The 21,695-nt window shown below is 42.4% G+C and overlaps 1 protein-coding gene across 3 annotated transcripts in view; it reads right to left on the minus strand.

Annotated features, from left to right (window-relative positions):
* Window positions 1-21,695, minus strand: part of Znf512 (zinc finger protein 512) — a 41,282-nt gene that overhangs the window by 18,079 nt on the left and 1,508 nt on the right. For 2 of the 3 annotated variants that reach the window (XM_057785649.1, XM_057785655.1), the window contains 4 exons: window positions 2,034-2,218; window positions 1,226-1,330; window positions 868-951; window positions 57-181 (listed from right to left, as the gene is read on the minus strand). In XM_057785649.1, coding sequence (XP_057641632.1) covers window positions 57-181; window positions 868-951; window positions 1,226-1,330; window positions 2,034-2,218 — 499 coding nt within the window. Of the gene's footprint in view, window positions 1-56; window positions 182-867; window positions 952-1,225; window positions 1,331-2,033; window positions 2,222-21,695 lie in introns of all 3 variants that reach the window. The other variant, XM_057785648.1, reaches the window with a different exon arrangement.

Consider the following 21,695-nt stretch of genomic DNA (forward strand, 5'->3'; position numbering starts at 1 on the left):
CAGTTTAATTAAAAAAAAAAATCCCAACAGTCACAAAATGCCATAAAATAGCTAACCTGTTTGCAGTTTTCCATGTGTTTCTTTAAACCTTCTATAGTCTTCCTCCCCACTGCCTGGCAGGTAGGACAGGAAACACTGCCTTTATCCATGATTTCTAAGTACCATTTTTCCTCCATACTTCCTACAATGAAAAGGATAGGACACTGTAATCTGTAACATTCTCCAGAAATGAAAAGCTCAAGTCTACAACTGAGAAAGAGTATCATAAAATGGTTTGTCCTGGTAGATGGCAATGAAGAGACTCTTGGGGTATGTAACTTCCACACACAGCCTGTTTCCATTCACTGTAGAGTTCCAGAAGCTTCTACCCATTTCTCCATCTGAGGCTCACTCCGAAGCCTGGCGACAGCACAACTGCACACCACTTTCCAGACCGTGACTTGAGGAAAAGATACTGAGACATGCAAAATTGTTTTCTAAGATTTTTTTTCCTATGTGCCTGAGACCATGCTAAACATTTTTATGTCATTTAAATTTCATAATTTTAATACTTTTTGTACACTTACATACAGGGAAACCCAGGGTTGTACAAGGGAAATAGACTGAGGCAGGGCAAAGGGTATAAAGTGTCAAAACTTAAAAGTCTAGTGACCGCCAAACCAGCAGCTGCTTCAGCGGACTGCAGGTGAGGCTTGGGAGAGTACCTGCCTAGCAGGAATGAAGTGTTAGGTTCAATTCTTCACACAGACAGGGGGAAGAGGGAGAGAGGGAGGGAGGGAAGGAAGGAGGGAGGGAGGGAGGGAGGGAGGGCCTCATCCGGCACACCACTCCTCACAGAAACAACAGCTATTCAAAGAGAAAGCATACCTGCTGCATAAACTGGAGGTTCCTTCCGAACCCGACGAGCCTGGGGTTTGGGGTGAGGTTGAGCTTTAGGCCGTTGCTTCCTCCCTGACATAAGACAGAAACTAAGAAATCTGAAGCCTAGTCAGTCAGCTTTACAAACCCCTTCCCCTTTTCTTCAGCATACTAGGTTCCTTGAAACTGGCCTTCCTAAGACAGGTCTGAGGAAAAGGATACAAGGCAGGTGAAAGTCATTCCCTCACTCAAATTTTAGGGGCCCCAAAGTCAATCAAGCCTCCAGACCAAAGGCTTTCTCCCTCGGGCCTTAAAGGATGTCGCTCAGTCTCCCAGGGAAGGACAGACAGACAGCACAGGGCCCTACCATAGAGCTTGTGCTTCTTTTGAGGAAGCTCGCGATAGTCTTCATCTTCCTCCTGCTTGATTTTCCTTTTTCCTTTGGCCTTTTCCTTTTCCTTTGCACCTGTGCCTGACACACCACACAACAAAAGTCTGTAAGTGAACACTTGGGCTGGCCCTCAAAACCTTATCACAATGCCACCAAAGGCACGGGTCGCCAGCAAACACACCCTCACAGAACAGCCTAGGGGCCCTGGTGTGAGAGGCTCCCTCTTCCTTTTAGACTGTCTTCCCTCAGAACCCAATCCCTCTTCCTTAGGCTTAAGGGCCTATAAAACTCGCCTCTCCCGACTATGACTGAGGGCTACAGAAGCAGAGCTAAACAGAGCTGACCATGAATCACTGACAGCGACCCTTGGCATACACTACCGTGATAATCTACTGCCCAGCCCCCTCATCCTCGAAAGCAGAGGGAAATAGATTAATCAAAAGAAGGTGAAATGGGTCGCAATCCCATAAAGAGGAAGGTTGCTAGAAAGCAGGATTGGTAGAAGCACACTCTAGTCACAAAGTTAACAGTGCATGGCAGCCCCGCTCCTCAACATTTGTCTAATCAAGTTGGTTGTAGTGTAAGTCCGAGACTCTGGAGGCTGATGCAGGAGGATCATAATAAATTTGATGCTAGCTTGAGCTACACACTTGAAGCCAGGCTGAGCTACATAGTAAAAGACTGTCTCAAACAAAATGGCGTCTAATCACTAATGACAATCCTGTGGCAGTGAAACAATCCCGCACACGTTCCTGTCTTAGAACCGAGAATCTGCAATGGATACCTTCAACTGGTGAACTGGCAGCAGGCTTGATTCTTCTCATCTTCATCCAGTAGGTAGATTTTCGGAAGGATGCTGGGAAATCACTCACGGGTTCACATGAGGAGGCGGATGATGAGCCACTTAGGGAGTCATCATGAGGGATAGTGTACTGGAAGCTGTTGTCCTTGATGGAGCACTGGGTCCTGCTACTGACACAATGAAAGATATGTACCACAGGGAGAGGCCGGAGAAATCTCCTAGTAATGTTTCTTATATTGTAACAATACAACCCAGTTAATAACTTGTGCAAAATTTGAGTGGCTTTTGTTTTGTTTACAAAAGATAAGGAAAAAGAAAACACGCACACACAAAAACACTACATGGCTATAATATCCTAACAGTTACAAGTCAACTTAACAGAGCATACACAATTCTTACTCTCAGTGCAGTCTGACAGAGTAAGCAGGCAACATCAGCGGTCCCTCTGCAGCCCAGGAAGGCATGCCTTCCCAGACTACTCTGAGAAAAGAAAGCAGGCAAGAAGATAGGATACAACGTGACCGCTCAAACACTCCTTGGATGTACAGCCACACGTATCCAATCTGCCCGGTCTCTCTGATAGAAGGACCATAATCAAAAGGCTTCTGAGCACAGAGGAAAGGAACGGTCTGTGGATTCTGATGTGAACCATCCTCCCCCTCAGCCTCCCTTCCCAGCACTGATATGGGGCTCTGTCCTACTTATGCAACACAACCGTTAGTTTTCACAGCTTAAAAGAATGCTATCTCATCTCAGTGAAGCTGACCAGAGAATCCTGGTAAATAGCTGGATTCAGATTTCTCAGTCAAACTGGTCATAAATAAAAATTATTGAGCCTGACAATGTGATGCACGCCTTTAATCCCAGTACTCAGGAGGAAGAGACAGGTGGATCTCTGTGAGTTTGAGGCCAGCCTGGTCTACAGAGCACGTTCCTGAGCTAAACAGAGAAACCCTGTTTGGGGGGTTGGGGAGGAGAAAGAAAAGAAAAATTACTGAGATAGGCAGTGGTGGTGCATGCTTTTAATCCCAGCACTTATGGGGCAGAGGCAGCTCTGAGTTTGAGGCCAGCTTGGTGTACAGAATGAGTTCCAGGACAGCCAGTTTACAAAGAGAACCTCACACACACATACTCTCTTTCAAAGAGAGAGAGAGAGAAGAAAAAGAAGAAGAGGAGGAGGAGGAAGAGGAGGAGGAGGAAGAGGAGGAGGAGGAGGAGGAGGAGGAGGAGGAGGAGAAGGAGAAGAAGAAGAAGAAGAAGAAGAAGAAGAAGAAGAAGAAGAAGAAGAAGAAGAAGAAGAAGAAGAAGAAGAAGAAGAAAAATTGCAAAAAGGAAAAAAATCACTGAGAAGAGAAAGAAAAATTGCTGAGAAACTGCAAAGTGTCACATATCCTTCTGGGTCACTCAATATAACACAGCAGTCTTCAGAGTGTGCCCAGAGACCTCTAGGACCTTCCTGTGCTGGTTCATAGCTATGCGGCCAGCTTCAGACCCGTGACTTAGAAAGAGCACCCTGGCTATTGGATGAAAGATGCAATATTGCATGGGGTAAAGAGTAATCAAAGACAAGCCAGCTTGCTTCATCAGAATCAGTAAATTCGGCCTGAGGCAAAGGATTACACTTCAGCACTTGGGAAGCTGAGGCAGGAGGTCAGCCTAGACTACATAACCAGACTCTGTCAGAAAGGAGAGGGGAGGGAGAGGAAGTGGGGTGTTGAGAGAAAGGAGATATGGGGTGGAGGAGGGAGGGAGAGGAGGGATGGGAGGAAGATTTTAAATGTGACAGCTCCGGAAATCACGGTTGTCAGCTGACCTAACTGCACTAAGGGGGATACTGCCAAATACAAAAGGAGACAGAACAGCACCTCTCTCACAAGGGTATCTCAATAAATGAAAAACACACATATATAAAGCAGATCTAATTATAAGAAATTCATAAATAAGGACAAACATTTTGCTTTCATGATTTCTTCTGAGAGGAGGGGGTTTCTTTTGGGAAGAAGACAGAGTAAAATATAGAAGGGTGTCAGTATTCTAGGGGATGGGGGGGAACAAATATCAGCTTTCTGAATGAGGACCAATATTATAAATTATTATAAATTTGCTATAAAGCGGTCAGTCCCGGTAGGTGCCTACATAGCTGTCAGTCCCGGTAGGTGCGCTATAGAGCAGTCGGTCCCGGTAGATGCCTACAGAGCGGTAGGTCCCGGTAGGTGCGCTATAGAGGAGTCGGTCCCTGTAGGTGCCTACAGAAAGAATGGTAGGTCCCGGTAGGTGCGCTAGAGCGGTTGGTCCAGGTAGGTGATTACAACCATAAACTCTCAAGTGTGGGTTAAACAAAAGTAGGTGGGCTGCACAGGGAAGTTAAAAACAGGGAGAAGTGACCCATATTTTGTCACTTTCCTGTAGATGGTCTATGGCTCTGCCACAGGGCAGCTCCCTCCACATCAGACTACAACAATACCAAATTCATCTTGAGACCACAGGAAGCTGGACCAGAGTGTGGGGAAACTCTGGAGAGGAGAAGAAAATGTGACCGCGCAGTTCTGTGTATACAACCGTAGAAGTCACAGTTTAGCCTGAGCTATGTATGTGAAGGAGACATATTCAAATCAGCCTGACAAAAGACTGAAATCTGACATAAGACTCGAACTGAGTGAACCAATGAGTGAAGAACAGTCTGGAGTGAACCAATCAGTGAAGAACAGCGTGGAGTGAACCAATCAGTGAAGAACAGCCTGGAGCACTGAACCAATCAATAAAGAACAGCCTGTAGTAAACCAATCAATGAAGAACAGCCTGGAGCGCTGAAAAGACATGAACCGGAAGTCTGAGAGCAACTGTGTGGTCTATCTGCAAATGGGACAAGACAGACAAACCGTAATAGCAAACTGAAACTGAAGTCGGGCGGTGGTGGTGGTGGCGCACGCCTTTAATCCCAGCACTTGGGAGGTAGAGGCAGGCGGATCTCTGTGATTTCGAGGCCAGCCTGGTCTACAAGAGTAAATTCCAGGACAAGCTCCAAAGCACTACAGAGAAAACCTGTCTCAAAAACCAACCAACCAACAAACAAACAAAAAACTATGAAATTTAAAACTCAAAAATGGCAGTGTTTGAAATAAAAACTCCTTAGATGGACTCAGGAGCAGACTGCAGACAACAGGAGGATTTATGCAAAAAAATGGAAAAGCAGACAGCAGAAAAAGTCTGCCAAGCTGGCGGTCAACTTCTGAGTTCTACCCTAAATACAACTGAAATTCCAGAGGGAGACGAGGAAGAAACCAAGGTAGATGAACATGCTGGGGTGTGGGGGCTATGGTTCAGTCGATTCAGTGCCCACAGCCAAGTAAGAATGTCTGTAATCCTAGTACTGGGGAGACAGCCGACATGGAGAAACAGTCAGTGAGAGGGTTCAGCAGGTAGAGGTGCTTGCCACCAAGCCCAGCTGCCTAAGTTTGATCCCCAAGACCCACACAGTAAAAGACACCAACCCCTCAAGTTGTGCTCTGACACCCGCACAAGTGCCATAAATGAGCACCCCCAATAAGATAAACAAAAATGCCAACAAACTTTCTAGGCTTTTATTTCATGTGTCCGAATGCTTTGCCTGCTTGCATGTATGTGCACCAATGGACTCATGGGACCTATGTGAGCCAAAAGAGGGCTGGAGTTACAGACGGCTATGAGCTACCATGTGGGGCTGGGAATTGGACCAAAGTCCTCTGCTAAGAGCAACAAGTGCTTTTACTGCTCAGTCATCTCCCCAGAAGCCTTCCTTCTCATTACTGCCCCCCACCCCCCAAAAAAACAAGGTTTCTCTGTGTAGTCCTAACTATCCCAGAACCCATTCTGTAGACCAGGCTGGCCTTGAACTCACAGAGATCCACGTGCCTCTGCCTCGGGAGTGCTGGGATTAAAGATGTGCAACACCGCCGCCCTGCAACATGTTTTATCACTGTAGGAACGACTCACTCAAGTTAGAATTCTGAATTGACAAATCTCCTTCAAGGTTTTAAAAACAGTGCCACATGGCCCTCTGGCTTCCTTGGTTTCTACTGGGAATGCAAGATCCGATGAGTTGCTGTCCCTGCACTGTAAAATGCAACTCTTCTGAAGTTCTGCTCTACTTTTTTCCTAGGACATTGTCTTTAATAGTTTCATTAAGCTGTACAGAGCTACGCCTTTCTTTGGGTGATCTTACTGTTTAAGTTTCTTGAATCTCTCAATTTATAAATGTCACCAACTTTAAGGGGTCTTTAACTAATTTTTATTCTTTTTCCAAATGTGTTTTCTTTTTGTGTGGGTGTGTGGCGTTTGTGTGCATGCATGTTTGTGTGATCCAGAGGCTGATGTTGGTTGTCTTCCTTATTTATTTTTTTAAAAAAATGTGTACACTCATATGTTGTATACATGTTTTTGCATGTATGTGGGAGCACATGTGTGCACATGCATATAGAGGCCCAAAATTGATGTTAAGAAACAGTCCTCAATTGCTTTTCTACTTCATGCATGGGGGGCAGGATCTCTCAATCAAACCCAGAGCTAGCTGATATGGTTATTCTTTTAGGCAGCCTTCTCTGGAGATCCTGTTTTCTCCACTTTCTGAGGCTGGAACTATAGGCAGGCGACCAAACTCACTGGACCTTTCCATGGGTTTTTGGGGATCCAGTTTGCAGACCTCACATTTGTGTAGCAAGCACTTTAATCACTAAGCCATCTTTTGTAAGCACTCCGGTCTTTTTTTAAATTTATTTTTATTTTATTGTATTGGTGTTTTGATTGCATGTATATAGGTGTGAGGATGTCAGATGTCTTGGCATTACAGACAGCTGTGAGCTGCCATGTGGGTGCTGGGAATTGAACCCAGGTTCTCTGTAAGAGCAACCAGTGCTCTTAATCACTGAGTCATCTCTCCAGGCCCCACCTCCCACTAATTGTGTTAGTTAAGACTGTCAACTCAACAGGACCCAGAATCATAAGCCTCCCATGAGGGCACACCTATGAGGAACTATCTAGATCAGATTAGTCTGAGGGATTACATCGGTTAAGTTACTCAGGTGGGAAGATCTAACCTGAAATTGGCAATGTGCAGCAGGGCCAGGCTCCCGAAAGGAAGCCTTGAGCAGCCACTGTATGGAGCTGTGGCAGTGAAGTAATGGAGACCACGGGATGCTGAAGATGCCAAGACCACAGGGCTTCCTGTGAGGGAAGCTAGAGGCACTGAGCGGAGCTTGCTCAGGTTAGAGACTGTGTGTACTACAGAGGGCATAGCCAGAGGGACTTGGCCACTCAAGCTCTCTGGAACCCAGATAATTCCATCATGAGCCCAAGATGCTGGACACAGAGCTGCAAGGTTTGGTGTTTGCCCAGCAGTATTTTAGTCTCGTCTTGGTCTGACCATTGCTAGGCTCCTATTTTTCTCTTTGGACTGGGAATGTTTACTTTGTACAACTTTGAAGTATGTAATTTGTTTTTAATCCCATGGAAGCTCAGAGTTAAGAGACTGTCTGGAATGTCAGAAGGAATTATAAGTTCTAAATTGTATGGAACTGGTAGACCGTGAGCACTTTTGAAATTGGATGTAATACATTTTTACACTATGAGGTAGCCATGAATCTATGGAGACAAATCATAGAAGGTGCAGATTAAAAGTGATGTTTGGGGACCAACAAGATGGTTCAACAGGTAAAGGTGCCTACTGTCAACCCTGATTACCTGAGTTTGAGTCTCAGGATCCACGTAGTGGAGAAAACCGACTCTTGCAAGTTGTCCTCTGACTTCCACACATGTACCTTGACACCCACACATGCATACACATATACACACAAAAAATTAAGATGCAATAAAAAATAAACTTAATGTGTTTGAGTTTCAGGTTGACAAGGGGTAGAGACAGAAGTTTCTGACCCACCCAGTCCCGCAGCCATTCAGTCCCAAAGAAACACACAGAGGCTTATATTAATTATAAACTGTTTGGCCTATTAGCTCAGGCTTATTATTAACTAGCTCTTACAACTTAAATTAGCCAATAATTCTTATCTATGTTTAGTCATGTGACCTCGGTACCTTTTTTCAGTAAGGCATTCTCATCTTGCTTCCTCTGTGTCTGGCTGACACTGCTGCCTTTCCATTTCCCAGAATTCTAGCCTGTTTTCCCTGCCTATACTTCCTGCCTGGTTACTGGCCAATCAGAGTTTTATTAAACCCATGTGAATGCCAAATCTTTACAGTGTACAACAGCATTATCCCACAGCAAAGGAGTAGAGTTTTGATCTACTTGTGAAGGATTATCTAGATTAGGTTAGCCTCTGGGAATGCCTGTGAGTGGTGTTCTTCCCTGGGTTAATAGAGATAGGAAGATCAACCCTAGAAGGGATACTGTTTCCTGAGCTTAGGTCCTGGACTACATAAAAAGGAGAAAGCTAACTGTGTATAGATATATAAAGTTGGTTTTCTTCTTCCACCATACAGATCCCAGGAATTGAACTCATGTCTATAGGCTTAGCTTTTACCCACTGGGCTACTTGATGGTCTAAGAATAGATGAGTTAAATAAAAGAGGAGGAAGGAGTAAGGGAAAAGGAAGAGGCAGCAGACAGCCAGATGTAGCTCACACTTATAACCCAGTACATATGAGGAGGACAGGAGAACTGCCTCAAGTTCAAGTCCAAACTTGGCTAGAGTGAGACCCTGTCTGGGAAAAACAAAAAAAAAGGAAAGCAACAGACAGGCTCACATGATGGTACACATCTTGAATTCCCGTCACTTGAAAGACTGAGGCAGGAGGATGGCAAGTTCAGGTCAGGTAGGCTAATAAGCAAAACCCTGCCTCAGAGAGGGAGAGAATGTGTGCTCACACAAACAGCTCTGGTAACTTTTTGTATTTTGAGACAGGGTTTCTCTGTGTAGCCCTAGCTGTCCTAGAAATCATTCTGTAAACCAGGCTGGCCTCAAACTCACAGATATCCACCTGCCTCTGCCTCCTGAGTGCTGGGATTAAAGGTATGTGCCCACGACTGCCCAGCTTGGGTAACATTTTTTTTAAAAAGATGAATAAAGCAAATGTTAACATTATTTGATAAAGTTTTCTGAATACATCCAAAATCTACAACATAAGTCAAATGGCAGGATATGGAAGGAATGTGTGTGTTTGTGAGGTCTCTACAGGTAAGAAAGGAGCAGATACTAATTCTAATAGACTATGAAAGGATGCACATAAGTTATAATACCTAGAGGAAATGAATTCAACTTCTACTGCAGAGCCTTTGCCAAACTCCTGATACGGTAGCAAATGTAAAGATTATTTATTTTCAGTTCTGTGCATACGGGTGTGTTCCTCTGTGTGGGATGTACATGGGAATGCAATGCGCCTGTGAAAGTCAGAATCATTGGCTTTCGCCCAGGGCTGGAGTTAGAGGCAGTTGTGGGTGCTGGTAACTGAATTCTCTACATAGAGCAGTGTGCACTCTTAGCCACTGAATCGTCTCTTCAGCCACCCATGGCCGTATGTTTAAAGGGGACCATAAGCATTCAAATGACCCAAAAGAAGAACAGGAACAAACCAGAGGACAGAGAACAAAGAGTAAGTGGGTAGACCCAAATCCAGCCCTATTACTAATTCAAATCCTGTTGATCTAAATATTCCAGTTAAAATTTAGTAATCAACAGATTCATTACAAAGATATATGATCAGTAATCCATACATATAAATACATAGATTAAAATTAAATAGGGGCTGGAGAGATGGTTTGGGTTTTAAAAGTGTGTGCTGCCCTCTAGAGTTTAGTTCCCAGCTCCCACATCAGGTGATTCACTACCACCTGCAAGTCCACCTCCGGAGGGATCTGCTGCCTCTGCTCTTGGCAGGTACCCGTACTCACACGCACATACTCATACACATACATGAAATTAAATACGTAATTTATATTTATAACAATTTTATTTATTTATTTATTAATAAATTGTAATTAAATTTATAATTTAAATTATATTACAATTAAATGTTGTAATTAAATATAATAAACTGGATGGTGGTGGCACACATATTTAATCCCAGCACTCAGTAGGCAGAGACAGGTGGATCTCTGAAGAGTTTGAGGCCAGCCTGGTCTACAGGACAGCGAGTTCCAGAGCAGACCCCAAAGCTACAGAGAAACCCTGTCTCAAATAAATAAATAAGTAAATAAAGCTTAAAATACTGAATCAATGAAACTGTACCATGCAATCAGCAAATACGTGATGGCTATTTTAATTTCAGATAAAACAGACTTCAGGACAAAGAGTATTTATTGCCAGATATAAAAAGACAAAATGACAAAATGTCAAATTATTCAGAAGACATAATGATCTGTTGCAACATCTAATAATAGAGTCTCAACATACACAAACTGAAAACTGACAGAATTAAGAGAAAAGCAGGCAATTCCACAAGCTTAATAAATTACAATTATTTGGAGGGGGGACATGGTAGCACACGCCTTTAATCCCAGCACTCAGGAAGCAGAGGCGGGCGGATCTCTGTGAGTTTGAGGCCAGCCTGGTCTACCCAGAATTTCAGGACAGCCAAGGCTGTTACACAGAGAAATCTTGTCTTGAAAGACTGGGGAAAAAATTAAAGTCATAGAACATTTTAGGTCTCAAACTTCACATGAAGGTAGGGAAATCATGATGTATTTGTTGTTGTTGTTTTGTTTTTGATTTTTAGAGACAGAGTTTCTCCATGTAATAGCTCTAGCTGTCCTGGAACTTGCTCTGTAGACCAGGCTGGCCTCGAACTCACTGAGATCCACCTGCCTTTGCCTCCTGAGTGCTGGGATTAAAGGTGTGGGCCACCACCAGCCAGCCACCATGTATTTTTTGACCATATCAGAATCAAGTTAGAAACTAACTTGTTAAGATATTCTAAACTAACTTGCAGTAAGGTATTATAAAACAAAACACAAAAATATTAAAATATCTAGGAACTTAATAATCTGCTCCTAAATAATTCACAGATGGAAATATCATAAAGGAAACAGGAAATATTGTACAGTGAGCAACTAATATGCACCCACCCTCGGGCATGGTACAAACAACACAGCACTTAGGAGGGAATACAGAACTCTGTTCACTTCAGGATGAGCCAAAATCACAGATGAAAAAAATTCTGCTAAAGATTTCCTTATAAGAAAAGCAAACTTGGGCTGGAGAGGTGGCTCAGCAGTTAAGAGCACTGGCTGCTCTTCCACAGGTCCTGAGTTCAATTCCTGACAACCACATGGTGGCTGACAACCATCTGTTATGAGATCTGGTGCTCTCTTCTGGCCCGCAGGCATACATGCAGCATTTGTATATAAAACATAAATAAATAAAGCAAACTAACTATGCCGGGTGTGTGGTGGCGCACGCCTTTAATCCCAGCACTCGGGAGGCAGAGGCAGGTGGATCTCCGTGAGTTCGAGGCGAGCCTGGTCTACAAGAGCTAGCTAACCAAAGAAGGAAATAAGATTTTAATGCACAAACTTGAAGAAAAACTCTTGAATCTCTAATGAGCATTAAATTGAGAACTTTGGCCCAGTGCTTCCTTAGTATGCAAAGACACTGAATCCATGAGTTTTGAGGGTAGCCTGGGCTACATAGCCAATTCCTGGCCAAATCCCATCTCAAAAAGACAAACAAACAAACAAACAAAAAAAAAAACTCTAGATGAAATAAGAAAATGTTTGCAAGCACAGGAGACAAAGGTTTCTTTTTTGTTTTGTTTGTTTTTTTGAGACAGGGTTTCTCTGTGTAGCTCTGGCTGTCCTGGAACTCTCTCTATAGACCAGGCTGGCCTCAAACTCATAGAAATCCACCTATCTCTGTTTTCAGAGCACTGGAATGAAAGGGGTGTGCCACTGCACAGCCCCTGCAGGCTTAAATATGATTCTTTTCCTCCCTCCCTTCCTTCCTTCCTTCCTTCCTTCCTTCCTTCCTTCCTTCCTTCCTTCCTTCCCTCCCTCCCTCCCTCCCTCCTTCCCTCCCTCCCTCCCTCCCTCCCTTCTTCCTTCCTTCCTTCCTTCCTTCCTTCCTTCCTTCCTTTCTTTTCTGAGACAGGGTTTCTCTGTGTATTTCTGGCTGTCCTATAACTCACTCTGTAGACCAGGCTGGCCTCGAACTCACAGAGATCCATCTGCCTCTGCTGGGATTAAAGGTGTGTGTGATCACCACCTGGCTTTAAATAGAATTCTTAAAAGAGAAACACAGATGCAGTCTTGGAAGTTGGCTTAGTGGTTAAGCGTTTGCTATGCAGGCTTGAGGACCAGAGTTCAAATCCCCAGCATACACATAAAAGTCATCTGTGGAGGTATGTGTCCATTACTCTAGCACTGGAGAAGGGGAGGAGTCAACTGGATCCCAGGAGTTCACTGGCCAGTCTAAACACCAGTGAGCTCCAGGCTTAGTGAGAGACCCTGTCTCAAAAAAATAAAGTGGAGAGCAATGGAGGAAGACACCTACCTTGGACAGTTAGCTTCCATAGGCACACGCATCTGTGCTCATTCAACACATACACAAAGAAGAAACACAGTACAAAAGCCTTGGTACTCTCACCAGGGACTGCAGATCCTCACCTCTCCCTCAGCTTCTCAAAAACCAATCCCTCAGTCTTACCCCCAGCTTGTAGCAACCACCTGTAGTCTCCCTCCACCCCTGTCCCACATCTCCAGTGGATCACAGATCTTCCCCTCCTAAACACCACCCCATTCACTGCTTTATCCCAGCCCCCAACTCCAACAGGTCTGCAGGCCACTCTGGCCAGGGAAGCAGGCAGGCTCACCCGTCCTCCATATTACTTCCAAGTCCAATCCCCCAGTCTCACCCCCTAGCTCAGCTTTGTAGCAGAACACCTGCTGCAGCCCCCGTGGCCAGGGAGCTAAGCAGACCCTGGTGGAACATTCTGCTTTCCCCCCTCCTGTGCACCTCCTAGTGTCAGCTCCCAATACCTAGAAACACATTTAAGCTAGAACCCCTAGTGTGGCCACATCCAGCAGGATCCCAGAATTTCATCCACAGCTGGTACAATCCTAGAACCAGAGAGGGCAACAGAAACCAAGGAACAAAACAGAAACCAACCAACCAAGATAAAACCAGATATCAACACCTTGAATTGCAGTCTTCCCAAGCCTAGAGACCAGGGTAAAAACACAGTAACAGCCAGGACAATGTGTTTCCATTGAAGCCCCGCAACCCTACCACAGCAGGCCCTGAGTACTGCAACATAAAGACCTGAAAACAGCCTCTATGGGTATGATACATGTCTCTAAGAGGACACACAAGCAGTGGGAAGAAATGAATAAAACAGTTCAAGAAATTTCCTGAAAGTGGAAATAGAATCAATAAAGAAACCTAAACTGTGGAAAATCTGGAACTCAAACAAGAAATTCGGAGGCAAGCTTGACCAACGAATACAAGAGATGGAAGAGAGAATCTCAGGCACTGAAGATAACAACAGAAGAAATGGATACCTCAGCCAAAGAAAATGTTAAATCTAAAAACATCCTGACACAAACCACCAGGAAATCTGGGACACTATCAAAAGATGAAATTTAAGAATAATAGTAATAGAAGGAGAAGCACAGGTCAAAAGCACAGAAAATATTTTCAACAAAATCATAAAAGAAAATTTCCCTAACTATTAAGGTACACAAAACATAGAGAAGATACTAGTAACTCAACAGCAAGTCTGAAAGCTCTAGAACAAAAAGAAGAAACCACATCCAAAAGGAGAAGACCATAGGAAATAATCGAACTTGGGGCCGAAAATAATAAAATAAAAACAAAACAATACAAAGAATCAATGAAATAAAGAGTTGTTTTTTGAGAAAATAGTAATATTGACAAAATCTTTATCCAAATTAACTAAAAGGCAGAGAGAGAATATCCAAATTAACAAAATTAGAAATGAAAAAAGGGACATAAAAACAGATACTGAGGAAATCCAGAGAATCACATGGATATACTTTAAAAGCCTATACTCCACTAAATTGAAAAATCTAAAAGAAATGGATAATTTTCTCAATATATACCACTTACCAAAATTAAATCAAGATCAGATAAGCAATTTAAACAGATCTATAACCCCTAATGAAACAGAAGCAGTAATTGGAAGACTCCCAACCAAAAGAAGTTTAGGGCCTGGTGGTTTTAGTGCAGAATTCTACCAGATTTTCAAAGAAGAGTTAATACTCCTCAAATTATTCCAAAAACAGAAACAGAAGGAACATTGCCTGGCTCATTTTACAAGGCCACAGTTATCCCAACAACCAAACTACATAAAGACCCAACAAAGAGAATTATAGACTAATTCCCCTTACGAACATGATGCAAACATATTCCATAAAATACTTGCCAACAGAACTGAAGAATGCATCAAAAAGATCATTTGCCATGATTAAGTAGGTGTCATTCCAGAGATTCAGGGATGATACAACATACATAAACTAATAAATGTAATCCACCCTATAAACAAACTAAAAGACAAAAACCACAAGATCATCTCACTAAATGCAGAAGACCTCTCACAAAGTACAACACCCTTCACGACAAAAGTCCTGTAGAGACCAGAGAGACAAGACACACAGAGCAGAGGCAGTTCACAGCAACCCAAGAGCCAACTTAAATGACAGAAACTCAAAGTAGTTTCACTAAAATCAAGAACAAGACAAGGCTGTTCACTCTCTCCACACTTATTCAATATGATACTTAAAATCTTAGCAAGAGCAATAGTAAGACAACTGAAAGATATGGAGGGGATACAAATGGAAAGAAAGAAGTCAAAGTATTTTCATTTGCAGATTATATGAACCTAAAAATTCCATGGGGAAGCTCCTACAGCTGATAAACACTTTCAGCACAGGAGCGAGATAGAAAATTAAATCACAAAAATCAGTAGTCCTCCTATATACAAATGACAAATGGACTGAGAAAGAAACCCGGGAAGCAACACCTTTCGCTATAGCCTTAAATAATATGAAATATCTTGGGGTAGCTCTATCCAAGCAAGTGAAAGATTTGCATGATAAAAACTTTAAGACATTGAACAAGTTATGAGATGATGGAAAGATCTCTCACGCTCATGGATCAGTAGGATTAACAAAGTAAAAATGGCTACCCTACCAAAAGGAATCTACAGACTCAAAATTCCAACACAATTCTTCACAGACCTTGAAAGGACAATTTTCAGCTCCATATGGAAACTCTCTCTCTCTCTCTCTCTCTCTCTCTCTCTCTCTCTCTCACACACACACACACACACACACACGGACAGTAAAACAATCCTGAACAATAAAAGAACTGCTGGAGGTACCCCCCCCCAATTTCAAGACTATAGTAATAAAAACAGTATGGTAACAAAAACAGACATGTTGATTAATGAAATCTAATTGAAGACCCAAACATAAATTCACACACGTATGGACACCTGATTTTTGATGAAGCCAAAAATACACACTGGAAAAGAGATAACATCTTCAACAAACGGCTCTTGTCAAACTAGATGGCTGCATGTAGGAAAATCCAAATAGATTTCATATTTATTACCCAGCACAAAACTTAACTCCAAATGGATCAAAGAGCACAACATAAAACTAGATACACTGACCCTGATAGAAGAGAAAGTAGGGAAGAGCCTTGAACTCATTGGCACAGGAGACAACTTCCTGAAAAAAACGTCAATAGCTCAGGCACTAAGAACAATTAATAAATGGGGCCTCATGAAACTGAGACGCTCTGGCACAGCAAAGGACACTGTCACTTTTTTAAAAAAAATATTTATTTATTTATTATGTATACAATATTCTTTCTGCGTGTATGCCTGAAGGCCAGAAGAGGGCACCAGACTTCACTACAGATGGTTGTGAGCCACCATGTGGTTGCTGGGAATTGAACTCAGGACCTTTGGAAGAGCAGGCAATGCTCTTAACCGCTGAGCCATCTCTCCAGCCCCAGGACACTGTCACTTTGAACAGCACAGGTTGCTGCCATTTGGACAAAGCAACAGCTTAAAGATTTTTACAAACAACCCATCTGATAGAGGGCTAATAACCAATATATATAAAGAACTCAAGAAACTAGATATCAAAAAACCAAATAATCCAATTTTAAAATGGGGTACAGATCTAAGCAGAGAATTCTCAAAAGAGGAACTCAAAAAGCTGAGAAACATTTAAAGAAATATTCAACATCCTTAGCCATCAGAGAAAAGCCATAAAAAAAATCCAAAAATCATGAAATTCACAGGTAAATGAATGGAACTAGAAAAATCATCCTGAGTGAGATATCCTGGACCCAGAAGAGAAATATGGTATGTATTCATTTATATGTATGTGGACATTAACCATTAAGTCAATGATAAAGCAAACCACAAACTGTAGAACCACAGAGGCTAGGTAGTGAGTGCGGGACTAGAGGGGACAGATAGATCTCGTTAGGAAAGTGAATTAGAATAGCTATGGATGGACGGGAGTGAGGAGATGGAATGGGAGGGTCAAGTGGGGAGGGGAGGGAGGAGGTGGCCCAAGGAGGGAACACAGGGAGAGACAGCTAATATGAAGTTATTTGTGAGGGACAGTGTGGAAACCCAATACAGTAGAAGTTTCTTTTTTTTTTTTTCTTTTTCTTTCTTTTTTTTTTTTTTTTGGTTTTTCGAGACAGGGTTTCTCTGTGGTTTTGGAGCCTGTCTTGGAACTAGCTCTTGTAGACCAGGCTGGTCTGGAACTCACAGAGATCCGCCTGCCTCTGCCTCCCAAGTGCTGGGATTAAAGGCGTGCGCCACCACCGCCCGGCTTAGAAGTTTCTTAAAATATACATAAATATGAAAGTGATCTAACTGCAATTGTCAAATAGGGAGACAAGAGTCCCAACTGGCCATATATCACCAATGAAGCTTCCAGTAACATGACTGAGTTACTTATAACTGAGTAGCTGGCCAAAGGGATCCCATGGGAATCCCCCCAAAAACCCAGGCTATTGCTAAGACTCTAAGTTACTCTCCACAAGCTGAAAGGAAGGCCCCACTGCTGAAGACAGCACCTCCACAATTTACTGAACATGGAGAAACTGAGCTGGTGCCTACACAGAACCTCCATTTCGACGTTCTGGTGTCTCTGGTACAGGAAGGTTCTCTACAGAAGGTGGCACAGAGCTTGTGGGAGGCACCAACCAGCATCTGATTTAAGGCCTACTCCACAAGATGGAATCCATGCCTGACACCGCTAGAGGATCAAGAACCCAAGACTGGACAGCCCAGGAACCTAAGGTAAACCAGCCCCACATGGTGGCTCAGAACCATCTACAATGGCATCTGATGCCCTCTTCTGATATGCAAGCACAACACTGTACACATACATAATAAATAAATCTTTTTTAAAAAGACATCTTGATTTTTTTTTTTTTTTTTTACCTAGTACACTTCAGGCCTGGGTTTAATCTGTAGCACCCAAAATGGGAGACATACCAAAAAAGGGGGGGGACTATCAGTGAAGAACATAAATGAATTCTTATTTGTTTGTTTGTTTATTTATTTATTATGTATACAACATTCCTTCTATGTATGCTTGCACGCCAGAAGAGGGCACCAGATCTCATTATAGATGGCTGTGAGCCACCATGTGGTTGCTGGGAATTGAACTCAAGATCTCTGGAAGAGCAGTCAGTGCTCTTAACCTCTGAGCCATCTCTCCAGCCCCCATAAATGGATTCTTTACAGAAAAAGATGAAGAGGTCAATAAGCATGCTGAGTAAGATGCCCACTGTCACAATAAGCTAACCCCAGGAGCATCCCTATGCACCTGTTAGCAAAGATTAATATATATATTTTATGTATATGTATATACACACACACATACATATGCACTACTTTGGAGGCCAAGTCATGTTTTTGTTGTTGTTATTACTTTCTAATATTTCTTTTTTTTTTTTTTTTTTTTGGTTTTTATGAGACAGGGTTTCTCTGTGTAGCTTTGGAGCCTGTCCTGGAACTAGCTCTTGTAGACCAGGATGGCCTCGAACTCACAGAGACCCGCCTGCCTCTGCCTCCCGAGTGCTGGGATTAGAGGCTCTAATATTGTCTTGAGAGGGGAAGAGAAAGAATACAAAGTTGGAAGGATATGGAAGTGGGAAGGATCTGGTAGTTAAGGAGGGAAAAATATGATCAAAATATATGGTATGAAAATCATTTTTAAATAAAAAAATTAAACACAGTTTTGTCATATGATCCAATCAATCAACACGGAATGCTACTTTAGGTATTTACCAAGTGAAATGAAAGAAAAAAAAGAACAAAAACAAAACACTTGTCTCCACAAGATTGACACATGAATGTTATACAACTTTACGTAATTCCCCAAATGAAAAACAACCCAAAAAAACAAATTTCCATAAAGGAAGATAGCAATGCAAATTGTAATGTACCCGTAGTGGAATTCTACTTAGCAATGAATAACTATTTACAACTCAACATTGTAGTTCTGGCAAAGATAGCGTGTTTTAAAGACGCAGGGAGCGAGATGTGACACATGCAAACCACTGTACAGTTAGTTATTCACCTTCCTAATGCTGTGGCCCCTTAATAGTACACCTCATGTTGGGTGACCGCCAGCCACAAAATTATTTTCATTGCTACTTCATAACTGCTATTTTGCTACTGTTATGAATTGTAATGTAAATCTGATATGTAGGATAACTGATGTGATCCCCAAAGGGTCACGAACCCCACAGACTGAGAGCCACTGGCCTCAGGAATGAAGGAGGAACGGACTGCAAAAGGCACGAGAAACTTTTGGGAGGGGCTGGAAAGATGGCTCCACAGTTAAAAGCATTTGTTGCTCTTCTGGAGGACCCAAGTTCAGTTCCCAGCGCGCATGGGGAGGTTCACAACTGCCTGTAACTCTAGCTCCAGGACAGCCAACTCCTTTGGCCTCTGTGGACATAACACTCACATGCAAAACACCTACAGAGATACAAAAGCATACACATAATTTAAAGTAATAAAAATAATCTTAAAAAAAAAAAGCCGGGTGGTGGTGGCACCTGCCTTTAATCCCAGCACTTAGGAAGCAGAGGCAGGAAGATCTCTGTCAGTTCTAGTCCAGGTCAGCCAGGACTACACAGAGAAACCCTGTCTCAAAAAGGAAAAAAGTAAAAACAAAAACAAAACAAAATAAAATTTTTTTGGAGGGACGGGGGAGATGTTTTAGCAGTTAAGAGCCCTGGATGCTCTTGCAGAGGACGCAGGTTCAATTCCTGCACCCATGTGGCAACTCACAAATGTCTGTAACTCTAGTTTCAGGGATCTGATGCCCTCTGACAGGCACCAGGCACACATGTAGTACAAACATACAAGCAAGCAAAACACTCATACACATAAAATTAAAATTTAAAAAACTGAGGGATAGAAATGTCTTTCACTGTGATTGCAGTTTTACAGATTCATTCTTATTATCAAAATGGTAAACGTGAAGCAAATGCATCTGCTGTATGCCAGTTATACCTCAATAATGGGAACTGACAGACCTCTGCAAGTGAAACTCAGCACTGCAAACAATAGGAGCCATCTCCATTCTGTAAAGACTTTCTGTCACCAACAGACCATTAAGAGACAGATCCATGGGATTCCTGTTAGAAAAGTCTTTGGAGATTTTTTTTTTTTAAACTATCAACAGAGGAACCAGAAACTTCTATCTTCTATCTCATGAATAAGCATAAGCATGGGAGAAAATCAATAGTTCACAGGGTCAGCACGATTAATATATGGCAGATTAAGTCAGGAAGGTTAGGAAACTCTCTCCTAGGTTACACACTATCTTGTTTTTAAAAGACTCAACAGAAACACGTCAAGTATTTTGTGCCATCTACCAATCCAAGGCAGCTTTATTTATTAGAAATGAATCTAATCTCAGGGGCTGGAGAGATGGCTCAGAGGTTAGGAGCACTGTCTGCTCTTCCAGAGATCCTGAGTTCAATTCCCAGCAAACACATGGTGGCTCACAACCATCTATAAAGAGATCTGGTGCCCTCTGCTGGCCTGCAGGCATACATGCAGATACAACATTGTATACCTAATAAATAATCTTTAAAAAAAAATACTAATTTAAAACTTCCACAAATGATAACACTGCAACAAGAAAATGCTTTGTTATGATGCAATGCCTATCTAATTAGTGACTTTAAAGTTTATCACTAGTGTGGCAAATCTCAGCTCCTTATCACACAAATGAAAAATTTAGCCTATTTTCAACTTTTTGGATTAAGCATTTTTAAGAGCCTCTAGCCCATTTTAATAGGTGTAAATATTTAGATTCATTTTTTTTAAAGGCATTTTGGTTCATCTCAGCATCCTCTCTCATCTCTTCCTAGCCTGTTACAATATTCCCCATGACTCCTAGCCTGTTATCTTTAAAGATTGGTATTCCCCATGTTTCATTCCCTCTTCAGATCTCACTTCGGACCATCAGCTCTCAAACTCTGCAATCCCTAAGAAGATAGCTAAGAGTGAGTACTCCTGGAGACATGGCTCAGTCTTTAGGAGAGCTTGTTCCTGCAGAGGACCCAGATTTGGCTCCCAGCACCCACATAACATAACCCACATAACATTCATCCATAACTCCAGTTCCAGGAGCTCCGACAGCCTCTTCTGACCGCCACAGGTCTGCTGTGCAGACATCCTTGTGAGCAAAGCAATAAATACATAAGATAAATAAATCTGAAAAGTTGTGAGTACTCCCAAGGAGTCCAATCCTGGTAAAGAAATGGGTGGCCCATTTGCCTTCATACTGTTTAGCAATCTTCTCCAGGCAAATCAAGGTACACTCTGGGAAACATTCCTTTTACCATGACTCTTAGACGAGCTTATGAATACACTCTCTTCTGGGGGAAAATAACATGCTTCCAATTACTTCTTACAAAGGTAATTCTCAAGTCTGTATTCTAGATCAACTCTTCAAATGAAGTCTAAATCCATTCATTTTGCTTCTAATGTTACCTCTTGTTCAGAAATTCCCAGTTTGGTTTATGAATCCAAATCCAACCGTTGTCAAAGACAGAAACCTGCAAACACCCAATATTCTTCCCTCTTATACCCCCCCAACCGTCATATATATCCGTAATACCATTACTATCATACGCCACGTTTTATTTTCTTTCTTAGGTTATGATAATTGTCATGGTACCAGTCTTCACTCACCTTTCAATCCATCTCTTCAAAAGGGACCTTTCCCCTCCAGGGTAATCACACTTAGCATGCTATAATGCCCTTATGAAGTTAGCTCCTGCTAACTTCTCTAAAGGATGTCCCTGTAATACCCTCCATCCCCTGCCATCCTCCATACCAATGATACAGAAATAGTTAGTATCAACTTCTCTTACCTGTTCAAACGCTATTCTCTTGGGACAGAAGGCTTGGGTCTCCTAGCTGGCTAACTGCATTATTCTTTGACCTTCAAGCCTCTGTCTACAAATGGCCTATTCTTGAAATACTTCGTAAAAGCAGTATTAAGTTCCATTATAAAAAATATTTAGTAGCAGGGTATAAAGTAGCTCATGCCTGTAATCCCAGCACTGGGAAGGCTAAGGGCAGGGGAGTATTAAAGTTCAAGTTCAGTCTGAGCTACACAGTCAGTTCTGGTCAATC

This window comes from Chionomys nivalis, chromosome 1 (genome assembly GCF_950005125.1).
Source record: "Chionomys nivalis chromosome 1, mChiNiv1.1, whole genome shotgun sequence".
Lineage (NCBI taxonomy): Eukaryota > Metazoa > Chordata > Mammalia > Rodentia > Cricetidae > Chionomys > Chionomys nivalis.